This window comes from Ochlerotatus camptorhynchus, unplaced genomic scaffold, assembly GCF_037179485.1.
Source record: "Ochlerotatus camptorhynchus isolate MF236.1 unplaced genomic scaffold, CSIRO-AGI_Acam_v1.1 ptg000176l, whole genome shotgun sequence".
NCBI classification, from domain to species: Eukaryota; Metazoa; Arthropoda; class Insecta; order Diptera; family Culicidae; genus Ochlerotatus; species Ochlerotatus camptorhynchus.
This window is the reverse complement of record NW_027040666.1, coordinates 4,602,813-4,618,711: the sequence shown is the minus strand read 5'-3', so window position 1 is coordinate 4,618,711 and position 15,899 is coordinate 4,602,813. Positions and strand designations below refer to the sequence as shown.

Sequence of the window (15,899 nt, the reverse complement as noted above, 5' to 3'; positions counted from 1 at the left end):
CTGCAAATTGGACAAACCTTGCGGAAAGGTGTCCCACTGAAATTGAAGGAAATCCTCGCATGGCCAGTCCGGAATCTTGAAATGATCCGCTGGTCCTTGTACTTGTGGCTATCCAGCCAGGGTCGTATGGTTTTCTTGATTTTTTTCAGGGAGGTGGTCCGCGACTGGAACCATTCCTGCTGCCAGGCTTCCATGATAGTATTGGTAACCCAACGCCTGACGTCTAGGAGGGGTACGTCCCTGGTATAGCGGGGACCGGATGGACCAGATCCCACCAGTCTGTCCGCAGCCTGCTGATATTACAGTATAGCCTTGACTTTCCACAACTCGATAAGTGCATGTTGAGTTATGATCCCTACACAATTTGGTTGCTTCATATCAAACACGAAGTACCAGCATCAAATCAAGTTCATTAGCTTCATTTTTTATATGCTCCATTCTGTATCGAGTTGCGAAGAGTTGACTGTAACTACACTGCGACAAACTGGATTTTTTCTAGGAAAGCAACACGTCACGTTTTTTAGGTACGCTCCCTTTTTGAAGTAAGATATTATTCACGGTTTTGGCCATTTACTGCCAACCTAGCATGTGGCATTATTGTTGTGCAAGCACCATTTGCAGAAAATAATTCAAGGAACAGTTGCCTAGAAGATTTGAAAACGCTATATCGATGTTTCACCCTTCAGTACTTCTAACACTTTGACGGTGTTTTTTCAGAACGTGAAGTTCCTCCGTGTTGCAAGCTCGCTGATCTCATACACGTCTGTAGAATGATACAACCTCATAAAAAGAGTTGTAGCTTTAACTTCAAAGACCATGAGAAAGTAAACTATGATACAAATTGTCTGTCCTAGAGAGCCGGGTTGCACAGTTTTATCATTCAAGGTATTATACGAGATTCATAAACCACGTAGACAGTAGAAACGTAGATTATGAATTCTTTTTCTCTTCGATTGCAGTCATGCACACCTTTTTTGGATTATTGATTATTTTTATGGAGCGTAAACAGACGCAGCCCTTCCCATTTTCCACTGAATCTACGAAGCTTACAAACTGCTTACAACGCTTAAACTAAATCTAATGTAGAAATTTATCTTGACTAATTTATATATTTATTTATTAATATCCAAAATAATCCATTCTCCGTAACATAAACTTATCATGCTGAACTTTATTATTATAACTCTAACGTAAACAAACTATAGCATAACTATTACTATACAATAAGTATTGTCTTTCATATTCTCCCGTCCAGAAATCGCTATACATACTTTCTAAGTTACGGTTTACTCAAGGGCACGTAGAAATTACACTGAAATATGTTTTACCGTACAGTTTTAAAGTGATATTAAAATTTTAAAGTGTTGAAAGTTAAAACAGGAATATTAGAACAGAATCATAGATCATTTATATAGGATGTAACACATAGATGAATCACAATCAGCACACAATCAAATGCAATCAGACTGTTCTCAAGAAATAGACGGTAGATAATATTTATATAACAGAATTTATAAACGTTGTGGTCGTACAAAACAAAAATACACATTTGTGATGAAATTTGATGTTAAATAATTGTGATTTTCGTCGTTGAAGCTAGGAACTTTGGATATATTTGGTGAAATCAAGATACATATTAAATTGACTTGTATTTTTGTATAGATCTAAAACTACCGAAAGCCGTTAATGAAAGAAATTAATTGGTTTGCTGAATTTGCAACACAGTAAACATGTAGGTATTACATTACCAACCAAATAATGCCTTATTTTAACAGTGCTACATTATCCCGAATGTCACTTCCCCGGACGCCAACATTCCTATTTCCATGAAGCTGGGTTTAGACAAGGCAAGTGAATTGATCCCATAACGCAAAAATGTCAATTTTGTCTCGACCCCTTCCGATTTGAATGAAAACATTGCTCATATGTTCGCTACTTCCAATGGTTGCAATTTTCATTTATATATGTTTTTTTCTGCACCCCTGGGCTTTGGCAAAAGCTTGAGGTAGTTTAATTAAGCTACCAGGTCTTTACCACATTGGAAAGATGCACACTAGTGTTGCCAGATCAGTGTTGATGCTTACCAAAAGTGCATTTGAACCCGCTTATAAAAGCATATTAACAGATTAATCATCACCGTACATTGTTTATTGCTCTGTACTAATAATGAATGATTAAGCACAGCATTTGATATTTTAGTAGGAATGCTGGATTTAATCGCAGTGGAAATCATTTGTTTTTTAATCCATCCTTTATTGAATTGGATTTATTTTTTAGGTATGCACGTTTGGAAAGTATCATCACAAAGATTCTGCACTGGGTCTACAGCTTGTGAGCGGGAAGCGTTGCTTGTTTTTTTTTTTTTATCTATTTATAGAGTCAATTCTTAGAAATACGAAGCGAAAGACAAATCAAGCATTAAGCACAAGACCTTCAAGAAAACTAACAACACCAAGTCTGGAAATGGCAATGTTTCATTCAAAATGTCAAGTATTTCAAGAATATCGGGTGAAACCAATCGGACCGAGCGCTCTTTCGGTCATCTGGAAGGGTTGTGCACGAGGAGCAATTTTAATCCCACCAGTTTTGAAGACATTCCGGAGCGAGGATCCATTATCCTGTGTCAGAGGGATGATGGAAGTGGCATATCCAGAAACACAATACAACAAGAGAAGGAAGTAGTATTGAACGTAAACAAGGAGTACATGGGAACGTCGAAAACTGTAAGTATACTCCGATCTATTCTAGTACTCTTGTATAAAACCTTTTGTAAACCGGCTAGATCGTAGTCGTCGTCACCGGGACGCATAGTCATGTGAAGATTGCCAGACCCGTGACCACTCATGATAAAGCACACAAGGCTCTCAACATTAAATACATTGCACGGGTTGGGTCGCACAGAGGGTTGATTAGATGTAAATTGCTTTGAAACACCCGCATGAACGATAACCATAAGGAGTGCCTAACAACCTATTCGTGTTATCATCCCAAAAATATGTGGTACGGTAGCACGATTTGTGGTATCGTTCATGTATGGTGTTCCCCCCACTTTTTATTAGGGTCGCTGACGCTCATTGCACGCTCTTTCGTTCTCCGGCTGATTGAATGGATGACGGAGTTTGACGTCACACTCCTTCAGACGTTTAGGCGACGGGAGGGCGAGAGAGATGGCTGTTCAGTACACGGAGATAATTTTACAAATGTATTACTAATAGGTTAAAACACAGTTTAAAAATCACTAATAATCTCTTTCAATCGCTTTTAATTTCTTTTTCATTGACGGTGTGATGTAATCGATGCGCTATGTGACGAGAGCGCAAACCAAATGGGGCCATTTTTCAACGATACGATAATAACTTATACGCTTTTCACACAAAACCTACCCAACCCTTTCCTTTCTACAATCCCTGAGCAGCTGGTTTACCATAAGTATACCTCGCAGAACTTTTTTAACCCCCATGGGTAAAGATGCTGTGTTGCTCACTCCTCTCCCCTTCTCTGGTGTATTATGGATGGTGTGAATATTCACATCGGTGACATGGCCCCTGACCCCCTTTGTACATCATAAAATGAAAATGAAAATGAAAATATATGATTTTTTTTTCACAGTAACTTTTTAAAAGGGCGTATTAAAAATATGGATTGCATTTTTTCAAAAAAAAAATCATAACATGAAAAAATACACTGTAAAAAAAACTTAGTAAATTAATATTAAAAAAACGTAAAACTTTGATTATCACAAAACAGCCCCCCAATATATATATTTTTTTTTATCACGAAAACTCAAGAATTTAAAATGTTAGTGTGATATCCAGCAACGATGTTTTTATCCATGAATGTATATTAAAATACAAACAATACATTCTCATATATGGTAGCTGTCAGACTTAGCCGTTTCTATTTGGTAGAAGAGAAACACGTTGATGTTGTCAAATTAAAGATTTGTACAGTATTTATTTTTATTTATGTTTTTAAAACTTAAATTATTTGAATACATTGAATGAGGATCGTTAGAATTAGAGAATATTTTTACTGCAATGTGGTTGTTTGATATTTTCGAGTTTCAGGAATTGGTTTCACTTTCTTAAAAATCGGATCAAATTCCTTGTCAGCCTTTTTGTATTTTTTCGTAGAAACATAACAAAATGTCATTTTTGTTTGAAGATCATCTTTATGACTATTTGCCCAGTTTAGGGTTCGTTATAGGGTGCTCGTGTTGCTTAGCTAAACTTGCTCTGGTTGCCATTCTCTTAAGGGTTCCTCCAATCGCATCACATTGCCGTGTTTAGCAAAAAAAAAATGCCATTCAATTTCTACATTATGCATATCTTTAAATCCACAAAGCCTAGAAAAACTTTTTACGTTTTTGTATTGCGATGCTACTCCATCTGACATAATTGCAAATTCAAAAAAATATTATAATTTTGAATAAACAACTGAACGACTACTGTGTCAAAGTTTTAAACTAAATATTACACCCACGACAAACATACATAACACTGGCAATTTGTTCATCGAATACGCATTTAACGGTCAATTTAAATGTTTTTAGTTAGTAGTACCGCCACCTGTGGCGCGCATAGTCAATAACCCTTGTGTTTGACGTTTACACACTACCTTCATCTGTTCAGTGTACTACCCATCACAGTATACTCAACAGATGGCGGTAGTGTTTTAGCGACGATGTTTCATATTGATCAATATTCAATGTGTTATGTCTGTTTGTCTGTGTTACACCTATGATTCGTAGTTCACTGTTCAAATGACATTTCTAATATTTGTTTCTCTTCCAACTTTTCTAATAATTTTGTTTCGGATAATGACGTATCGTAAGAATTCATGCACGTTCAAAGATGGCAAAAGTCTATTCTAGATTGTAAATCGCGAAGATGTTGTTCCAGATTACATTTTCGTGAATCGTACATATACAAACATTATGCGGTCCTGATTTACTAAAAAGATTACAATTTTTTGGCCGTAAGCTAAAGCTAATGTTAACATCTTTATGGGTTTCCGTAAAATGCAAGTATGAGTCTTTGAGCAACATTGCTAGTAGACGTTTTTGTATTACCTGGCGCCACCCACTACAGACATATAGGGGCTTATTACGGATGTCACTTCACGGTGAAAACTTGTCACTTGTCGTCACGGTGAAGTGATTCCCATTTGATTTGTACGGCAATCACGGCTCTTATTCTGAGTATCACTTTCTTATCACCGTGTAGTGACACCCGTAACATGAATTAAACATGAACACGTTAACATGAACATGAATAACACTCGCAAATTGTTCATCGAACAAGCATTTAAAGGACAATTTAAAAGTATTGTAGTTGGTAGTATCGCCACCTGTGGCGCGCATAGTCAATTCCCTTGGGTTTGACGTTTACACACTACCACCGTCTGTTCAGCGTACTGCCCACCACAGTGTGCTCAACAGATCGCGGTAATGTTTTAGCGACGATGTATTACAGTGATAAATATTCAATGTGTTATGTCTGTTTGTCTGTGGTCACCCTTATATTCATAGTCTGGTGAAGACAATGACGGGAGCCAATTAGACCTGTCACTTTTGGGAGCCAATTGAGCATGACTGTTTCTTTTTGGATCAATAGGGTGGAAGTATTGTGATAATTGCGATAGTTAATCAAGCAAAAATTACTTTTTTTTTTTTTTGTATATATTCATCGATGTCTCTTGAATGCACTATGTTTGCATTTATATGGAGAACAGACAAAAAGCAATATACTTTTTGATAGCTTTTTATGCGGATAGAATGTTATCTTGGTAAATACATTACAGGTATGCATTGGAAAGTGTAATTTGACTGACATTCTTTTGAATCATTTCCTCTTTTTCCATGTAAAATTGTATATCATTGCGCAAATCTATATTGATATTGCACAGAAACAAGCAGCCTGAGCATGAAAATGGGGTGCCAGATTTTTATAGCAAAAACCAAAGTTGCCAGTATGCCGGATTTTATATCCGCCAGACCATGAATATAGTGACTATAAGGTATACAATAGACCTGTTCATTTTAACAGAAATGTTCTGGATGCACCGGGTCAACCGTGATTACTGTTCGTCATGTTAGTTTAAACTTCTGTGCAAATTTTTAGCAAAATCGGTGATGATTTAGAGGTGCTTCAATTTATGTAATTTTATCTTTTTAAGGTAATTTACGGTTTATAATATTTGTACCTCGAGACTGAAACAACAAAAACTGCTGTAACAACTTTCATAGCAAAGCTCAGTGAGTTATCTACCAACTTTGCGAATAAAGGTTGACTATTCAAAGGGATTTTAATGAAATTTGACGTAGTTTCATGCTCGAAGATATCTCAAAAAGTGAAGAATTTTAAAGTATTTGTTCTACTAAATTTCCACCCATATGATATAAAAATGCCTAATTTACGGCATAAGGTTCCTTATACTGTTCTAGAAATTTCGTTCAAACATAGTTTTCGTGTAGATTCCATAGATTGAGAGATAAAAATCAGAAAAGAGGCCGTTATAGCTAAAATTCACAAGACAACAGATCCAATAAAAGTTTCAATTAATCATGTTTTGTTGTTTTTGACATCATCCACATCTAGAGGGCCAGTCACTTTCGAATGTATGGCAATGGTAGGAAACCATTTGGAAATGCATGAAAATTTTCAGTTTTTATTTATTATCGTCTTTATGAGCAGCTTTAGATGCACAAAAATTGCACGAGTACATTACTATGATGATAAGGTAAACACTCGTTTATTTGTTATTCTCCATACTACAAAAATGAGTTTCCTACCACTGAAGGGGCGACATCTCTCGGATCTTCAGTATAGCTACTACTCAAATCATATAATTAATTAGATTAACAGAACATAGTTGCATTGCTTTTCAATGACGACCGATGACTGTTTCATTGATAGATGATTTTTTTAGAAATATGAATTCTCAGGCCGTTCGCAATGTTGAATTTCAAATTGTTATAAACTACTTGACAATTCTATAATTTGAAACTGTCAAAAATAAAACTGCAACACGATCAGCGCAACGCACAGTTCTAAAAGATGTTTGTAATAATCAAGTTCCATAAACTTTACTGTTCTTTATGAAGTTCTCCGTTTTTTGTTTGTGAAGCTCTTCGAAACATCTTTAAGCACATCCAATGAAATTTGAAACAAAGTTCCATTCGTGTTTCAAACTCGCTCAGAAATAAAACAGAATTGATGAATCTACGTTAAGGGCCACCCACAATAGTCCGTCACCGTCACCGTCACCGTCAGCGTCAACTGACAGCTTGGTTTGAGCCAACGATATTCAGTTTAGCAACCCACAAAGATGCGTTGCGCTCACTGCGCGCCAGTACTAAAACGCTGACGCTGTGCTAAATTTTGAAAATTTTCAAAATTAACGCAGCGTCATGTTGCTTTTTCTTCACATCAGCGTAATCAGAAGTGTATTTTGTGTATAATAGAAGTGTGTAATAAGGGCCAACCCCAATTCCCAAACAAACTTCAGTGAAATTTTTCAATTAAATTCAACTAGTGAAATAGCTTTGTAGACAATTTAAACTATTGCAATGTTTTATATATTCTTTAACAATATTGTGTGAATACATGTTTGGTCAACACATTTCGGTTAGCGTTTGCAGATCGTGTCGCATTGTTGCCTCTCTGAAGGGCCGCAGAGTTAATACATCTCAGGGCAGTAATCATTCGCTGAATTCCTCTTTACAAAGTTGTGCAAAATGACACAAGCTTTCACAGTTTTGTCAACCGAGCCGTGTTCTTCAAAGTCCTCCACCTCGCCACTAGAATTCCAAAGCTGTTTTCGATGGTCCTCCTGGCTCTGCACAGTCGTTGATTGAAGATGTCTTGAATTGGAGGTATGACCGGAGCAAGTTATTCTTAAGAGGAAATGCTGCATCCCCAACAATGAAATACAGCATCACTTCATTTGAGCCTGGCAACTTGCCCGGTGCTGGTAAATCCAACTCGCCATTCACCAATCGCCTCCCAAATTCAAAATGTACAGACTTTTTTTTTTAAATACTAAATCTTCTACCAAAACAAATGATTAAAACGAGATTATGCTACTGTCAAAACGCAACGCGTGACGCATGATTGTACGCAAGCGCTGCGTCAATGCGTCCGTGAGAATTTTAGTACATGACGGATGCGTTGACGCTGACGGTGACGGTGACGGTGACGGACTATTGTGGGTGGCCCTTTACGGTCGGCCAGCAGATGGAAATGATGTGAAAATGATAATGACGTTTTGCTAGCTGTCAAATCGTATGGAATATTTTTTAGTACATCCTCACTTTTGTGGTTTTGGATTTCAAACCTAGGTGTCGTATGCACTGGTGCAGTTTCGCGTAGATTCATCAATAGTCGAGTTGCAAATCTGGTGCAAAATAGTGCTCGAATAATGAAACTGCAACTCAGCATTGCGAGAGGTGCGTTTCTGTTCTAGTTTCAAATTGAAACAGTCCTTATAAAATACAACAGCATTGCGATCGGCCCAGCAGACGTGTTCTTTTATTCAAAGGCAAGTGTCACTCGAGCCAAAACAGCAATTAATCATGTTTTGTTGTTTTTGACATTATCCACATCCAGAGGGCCAGTCACTTCGAATGTATGGGAATGGTAGGAAATTTTTTTCAGTTTTTATTCATTGTCGTCTTTATGGGCAGTTTTAGATACACAAAAATGGACAAGTACATTAGTATAGTGACAAGGTAAACACTTGTTTATTTGTTTCCTTCTGTGAAAGCATGTTTAGTCACACATCGTGGATTCTCTGATATTCTCCATACTGCAAAAATGATTTTCCTACCACTGAAGGGGCGACATCTCTCGGATCTTCAGTAAAGCTACTACTCAAATCATATAATTAATTATTTATGATTTCGAACGATGACGATGAGTGACGGTGTTAACGTCGACGCAGGTTGAAACAGATCCTGAAAGACGAACGAGAGGAGGGCCATGAGTTTATGATTCACTTAGACCCGAAAATGGATTTAGGAATGTGCAGAGAGATTTTCGTAGAACTCCGGCAAATCATCACTTTCACACCTCGAGGTCAAACAGATTTTTGCCGGCGCCGGTGGTGTTGTGGTAAGGGTGACTGCTTTCTAACACCCCAATGGGTCTGGGTTCAATCCCAGCCGAGGTCGGTGGGATTTTTCTGAGGCATAAAAATCTCTGGTCACGTCTTCCTTCGGAAGGGAAGTAAAGCCGTTGGTCCCGGCCCATGTGTGTTGTGAATGGGTGCGATATCCTACGCAGGTGTGGAAGCTGCCTTCCTGCACATTCGATTGCCGTCAATGGATGGCAATCGATGTCCGTCACTAGATTGCGGAACAGAGACCGACGTTAAATAAAGGAAAGAAGAAGAAGAAGAAGAAACAGATTTTTGCAAAGCGCGTTTATTGTATCTAGGTCACCGACTGGCGGTTATTAAAAATGTTGAGCTGAAAACCCAGAGCAACGAAGAATTTTGTAAAACCCTACGGTTATTTTCGGAATACTTTTGGTCAGAAGATAACTTCTTTTCCACAGCCGGTGAAACTGATTCAGAATCGGGTAGATTATTAGACGAAGTGGCAGAAGATATTCCAGTAACCGCGTCGCCCCACACTCGGCCTAAACAACCAAATATATATCAATTTGTGACGAAAGCTGTTTTCAGCAAAGCGGTTACTGACGTCGGTAGTCTTATAAAATCGCTGGCTACTCAGGTCAATGCTTTAAGGCGAGTATTAGAAAACCTCCCACAGTCTCTCCGGTTCCAAGACCCAGTTTCAACGGGAATTTTGAGTTCCATTAGTTCAATGGACGACAACCAATGTCCAAATCCCAACAATAATGCTCCCAATGTTCCACATCAACAGCCTGTTTTACCGGTATTGCCACCTATCGTACCACAGCGTAAATTGACGCCAGTGTCGCAATTGAAAATTAGAAAGTATTCCGGCACGGATCAGGGGTTGGGGCTCAATGATTTTGTGTCCCATGCCAGAACATGCTACCGACGCTGATTTATTCGATTCGGCAATCCACCTCTTTGAGGGCACAGTGTTGGCTGGTACACCAAGAGTTCAAACATTCAGATCTTGTCAACAAAGAGGAGAGATTTTTTAACAATATTATCTCCAAATTAACAAGCTCTCCCAAGCCATGAGCTATCCCATGGTGGATGCCAAAAAGTCGAAGTACTCAAAACTAACTTATCGTACGATTTTCTTAAGGCTTTGATGGAGCTCAAAGACTTCGTAGCTATTGGTAGAGATTTAAACGCCACTGATTTTTCAACCTTTTCGAAGATGTTTGACTCGAACTCGACTAAACGGGAGAACTGTGCGATCAACTGCTACAGTGGAACGTATTCGGCCTCTCGAACATTTTTGTATCGGTATCGTTAAACTGGTTCCTATGGTATCGAACATCCTCCGAGAGGAAATAAGTCGGTTCCAAATCATTCAAAGCCTAACACCAATGTGATAGAAAATGTTTTTTTTTCCTTGATTTGTTTTCCGTACTGAGTACCAATGCTACCGACGCCAGGGAGGCAGCTCCCAAATCTGGACCCTACCTATCGACCCATCAACTCATGGACCGGGACGAACGGCTTTACTTCACTTCCGAAAGAAGGCGTGTTCCGAGATTTTATGCCTCAGAAAATCCCGGCGGCGTCGACTGAGATCAAACCCAGACCCTTTGGTGTGAGATGCAATCACGCTTACCACTACATTTTTGATGCATCAAAAATAAAAATAAAATCATAGAAAAAATATGGCAGGAAAAATGGCTCTAATGGATCTAAGATTGGGCTCATCGCTAAAAATATGCTTTTTATCAATTTCATCTAGATGAATGCGTCATTGGGACGGTACCAAAGGATATGTTTGGTCGCTATTGAAAATTTAGTCGATTGCTGAATTTATGTATGTGGCCAAATTAGGTGTATTTAGGCCGACATTACATCCATTTCCCCTACCTACAGAAATTTTCTGACTTCACCAGAAAAAAAAATATTGGAAAAATGTACCCGCGCAAAAAATGGTTGGGTGTATCCGGATACCGTCGGATATCCGGATTACGGATAGATCCAGATTAAAGTCCAAGCACCACTGGGAATATGTTGTCAACATGATATCCATCGATATATTAGCAGGTACACCTTTTTTTGTATGAACCTGCTGCACGGGCCTTCAATCTTACCCAGTGTTTGAGTAAATTTGTGTTGCTATCTCTGTTTTGCTCACGGAAATATTATTGCGCGTTTCACACCAAATTGGACTAATAAACGCGTTTTCACTTATTAAAAAGTGTGATAAAACTGCAAGTTTACGTCTAATCGTCTTGGTGTCTTCGATGCACTTATTCCTTATGATGCAAGCAATAAGTGCTCCGAAGACATAAAAACGATTTGACGGAAACGTGCACTTTTATCACACTTTTTGCATTTTTGGGACAGTCCAGTTTCAGATGCAATCAGCAATAATCAGTTTTCATAAAAACTGAGGTTACTCAGAGCTATGAGTAACCCCAGTTTCTATGATAGCTGAGTAATATTTCCTTGAGAGTATAAGAGATAGCAATACAAATTTAAATGTGCTTTTTTTTAAACGATTTTTCCCATGATACATTTTTGGTGTGAGCGCATTCTTTAATTGGTTGGTTGCAATCTAATGTATATTTCAATGGGAAGCCCCGAAAAAAAATACGATCTGATTCATACGCATCCATACCTCTCACGCCAAAGTCACGAGTTCAAATCTCACTCCCGGACAAGTCACGAATGACCCAAGAGCGTTAAAGTGACTATAATAATAAAAAAAAAACCTTTCGGTTTTGTTTAGAGTTCAACTTTTTTTTTAATGATGAGATAGAAAAATATAGTTCATGTAGGGTTTTTGATCTAATTTCCGTCCTACTAAGTACATCCCGCACTTTACCTCTAGTTTTTGAAAGGGTTTGAACAAAACATGGAATGTTTTCATCAAAGATAACTTCTAAATTGATTCACCTTTCCTTACGTATGTATCGTTGGATTTAAATCTAACACTGCTTCTTGATTTTAAATTCGTCCTACGGGTTCCGTCCTAACGCATTGAAACGACATTAAATTTTCTTCGTCCTACGGATGATGGTAGAAAAAGTGGATTCTGTAGGAGCGCTTCTTTTGTTTTAAGAACAATGAGTGTAAATATTCATACAATGCGTTGTAGTAGGCTTCATGGTGTGGCTTATAAACTAACGGATCAAAACAAACGTATTATTGTTATGTGCATGGTGTATTGATATTATTGATGATTTCAGCTCGATAGAACGGAAATGGGCGGTTACGACGAAGTAGCGCTCTTCCCTATGTTTTCTCAGGAATTTTTATAAAGTTTTTAAATATTTTTTTCCAAAATTTTTATAATAATCAAAACGTGCCAGATTTGTTTTGTGTTGAACTTCCCTTTGCTTATTTTAGTCTAAGCAGTAAATTAAACCCTCGATCGAGATTCACCCACCAAACAAAGAACACCATCTTTTTCATCAATAATCAGAGAAATAATAATGTAGATGGTTAAATATGATCAGCAGGAATATTAAATGAGCGTAATAGTCGGTTAGACAAACTCATGTTGTGAACCTTTTCAGCAAACTTTGAAACAATGAGAAGTCGATGGTTGTTGTCCGGGGGTATCATCCAAACCATTTGTGGAATAGTTCTACAATTTGGATTATCATTCGTTTATGGTATTTGTTTATTAGGGCGGCACTTACAAGTGTAGCTGGACTGTCGGCCTTATTATCGACGAATGCTATTTGTCTAAAACTATTTGGTTTAAGACATTTTACAGTACGTGTATCCGATAAGAAAGCGCCATAACACACCGATTACTAAATGAAAACAACTGATGAACGTGGCAATCAATAATTCTTTATTTTATATTACCGTTACTACACAGTTCGCTACTAACCACAAGAAAATGACAGTGGATTTATCTAATATGAATGATTTTACCTACTATCTTAACCATGAGGTTGTGAAATGTCCACAGAAAACTGTGAACAGTTTCTCTACATTTGATCGTCTTAAAGTGCCTTAATCGAGAGTTGCTTCATTTTAGGACGCTTCTTCTCGAGACGTTTTCTTTCCTTCTCTTCCCAGCGTCTTTGCTTGTCCGGATCATCAATGGCCAATACCTTTTCCTTTTCGGCTTTACGCTTCTCCTCGCGACGTTGGGCTGCAGCTTCGGCACGGGCTGCATGGGTATTTTTCATAAATTCCTCCTCTACTCGGGCGCGGTTTTTGTCAGACTTTGATTTACCCTGATAGCGGATGAAATAAAAATAGAAACTACGTATAATAAACAGTTTTGAATATTAGTAACTAATTATTTCTACCTCTTTGGATAAACGAAAGCGCTTGATACGTTCCATGAGATAAAGCACAAGAATCAGCAGTGGCTTCATCTCTTCCATATCAATTTTAGCGGGCATGTTGAAACCGCAATGCAAGATGCGTTTGACTTCGGGTTGTTTCAGGGTGTTGGGATCGTCTTGTTGAACTGGTCCACTAAACTGATCCGAAACGTGAATATACTCAATTAGGTGTGAATACTTATTCAAAGCTGCTATCAGTCTACTATCTAACAAACTAGAAGATGCTTCGGCAACTTCCGATAACAATGAGTAACCAGGCATGTTGTACTTTTCATCAGCTTTGTTGACTAGCGTGCAAAATTTGCTCTGAAAAAAATAAATAAATAAATTAAAAAAAACAGATCAACTGCTTTTAAAAGTATATTTGCAATTCAACAACTTACCAAATCATTCATTTCTTTGAACATTTTTGTAGCCTGCTTCTTATTAGCGACGCAAAATACAAAATTATCCATTGAATCGGGCGACATTTCAACTTTGATATGTAACTGATCGTGAACGGGCTTCATTATTCCGGCAATCAATGAAACGAGGTCTTGTCGTTTAATCATTTTTAGCTCTACCAACATACCTTCACAGCAAGTGCGTCCACTGCACCATAGTGTATAAATGCTTTCGCTTTCCTTGATGAAGCTGAATGTAGAGGCTTCGGTTTCTTTCTTACCATCGTCGCCGACGAGCACAAAGTTATCCTCCAGTAAGCTTTTATGGGTTGAAAGCCACAAGCTGGCGATAGTTGAATTTTTCTTGTTGCCGTACAAGTAATTTGCAAAATATGCCAACAAACCGGCAAGCATCAACATTTCCAACCAGTAAGAATCCCAATGGGTCCTAAAGTGCATTGGTACCTTGGCCATCGTCAACTTGGGCTCTGATTTCTTTGTATCTGCCAATTTAACTTCATCCTGATCACCCATCGTAGCAGGGAAACCTTCAAATTCCTCTTCATCTTGGAAGTGTTCGAACTCGTTCTCTTCATCTTCAACTACGGCTTCATCTTCATCGTTATCATCAATTTCGGCAAAATCATTATCATTGTCCTGAGCTGTGTTGGCATTGATGTTGGCTTTCCCTGAATTAGAATTCGAATCAACACTACCTGGTTGTTGACCGTCACTGGCTGTGTTTCCCACGATAAACTCATCTTCATCGAAATCTTCGAACTCAGCAAAATCATTTTCTTCAAAGTTTTCAGCTGCTGCAAATGGTTTCTGTAGCAGGCACAATGATGCCGCTACTAAGAATGCAATATGCAGCCGCATTTTTTCGGTGCTGTAAAACCCTGTAAATATGGTAAAAGTATTATAATTCAAATTCGAATTGGCCCTTATTTGGGACTGATTAGTGATATAAATGTGCTCTGAAGGTTAGAAGTGCTTAACGCGATATTGTACGTTACCTCGAGGGTTTTACTCAACAACAGCCACTAGAAATTATACCGTTGATGAATACTTAAACTTGATATAGTTATTTTAAACAATTTTACGATTCTGCAATGGATTAATAAGTTAACTTAACTTTTATCGATTTGTGCTCTTGCATTGGGTGAAGAACAGCTTCGATCTGTCACTTTCCAATATGATGACATTTCATTTTAGACCACGTGATATGTTACACGGAGAAAAAATACTACCCGAAATTTGAGTTCTTTTTACTTAATATTGACTTCAGCCTCTCACTTCCACTCGTTAAGAGCAACCGTAACGGTACGCTGCTAAACTCATTTTAGCAGCCTTCATCATAGCGCAGCTACCGTATCGGGGGTTGCCATACGAGTAACTAAAATAGCAGTCGGCTTCTCGGTGAGAAGCGCGTTACCAAATTTAGCAGCGCGATAGCAGCATAGAGGTAACTCTAAGACCACTGGGTCCCGAAGAAAATCATTATTATTTTTGGCTCACTCAGTACCAGAACAACGGTCCCAAGCAGTCCCAAGCTATTTCACTCACCCCTGCATGTTCTGCATGAATCCACACACCCCTGATGTTATCTGTCAAACTTTCATAGCGAATCAAAACAAACATAGTGTAGTAATAGAATTTCAACTAGAATAGGGTACGTTAATCGTTTGCTTGGGACCAATAGGCTACTAAAGTGGTGAGCCAATTTAAAATCGTTAGTTTAGTATTGATTGTTGATAGCAGCGCGATAGCAGCGCGGGAGAAAGGTTGCTATTCACAGAAATGTCAAAATACTCACTACCGGTACGGACTACAGTGAGTAAATTGATAACCGCGATAGCAGCGACCGGTGTGGAGAAGAGTGACTAAACTAAAATGAGAACGCTGTGCGCTGTTAAAATAGTCGCGCAAATGACAACGACCGTTACGGTTGCTCTAAGCCTGGTACGCAGCTGAAAAGAAAACGGAAAAGTAATTTTTGAGGATTTTTCCCAAAAGAAAATTTGACAGCTATTGGCAAATCAAAGTTGGCACGCGTGGAGAATAGAAGAACTATGAA

General features: G+C 38.2%; 1 protein-coding gene across 1 annotated transcript; it reads right to left on the bottom strand.

The window, feature by feature from the left end:
- Positions 1-12,913: 12,913 nt before the first annotated feature.
- On the bottom strand, positions 12,914-15,007 carry LOC135701710 (PAT complex subunit CCDC47). Its single transcript, XM_065222566.1, has 4 exons — positions 14,839-15,007; positions 13,823-14,721; positions 13,401-13,745; positions 12,914-13,325 (listed from the first exon to the last, which is right to left on the bottom strand). The coding sequence occupies exons 2-4, from the start codon at positions 14,699-14,701 to the stop codon at positions 13,089-13,091; spliced, it is 1,461 nt and encodes a 486-aa protein (XP_065078638.1). The 5' UTR covers positions 14,702-14,721; positions 14,839-15,007; the 3' UTR covers positions 12,914-13,088.
- Between the last annotated feature and the right edge of the window lie 892 nt (positions 15,008-15,899).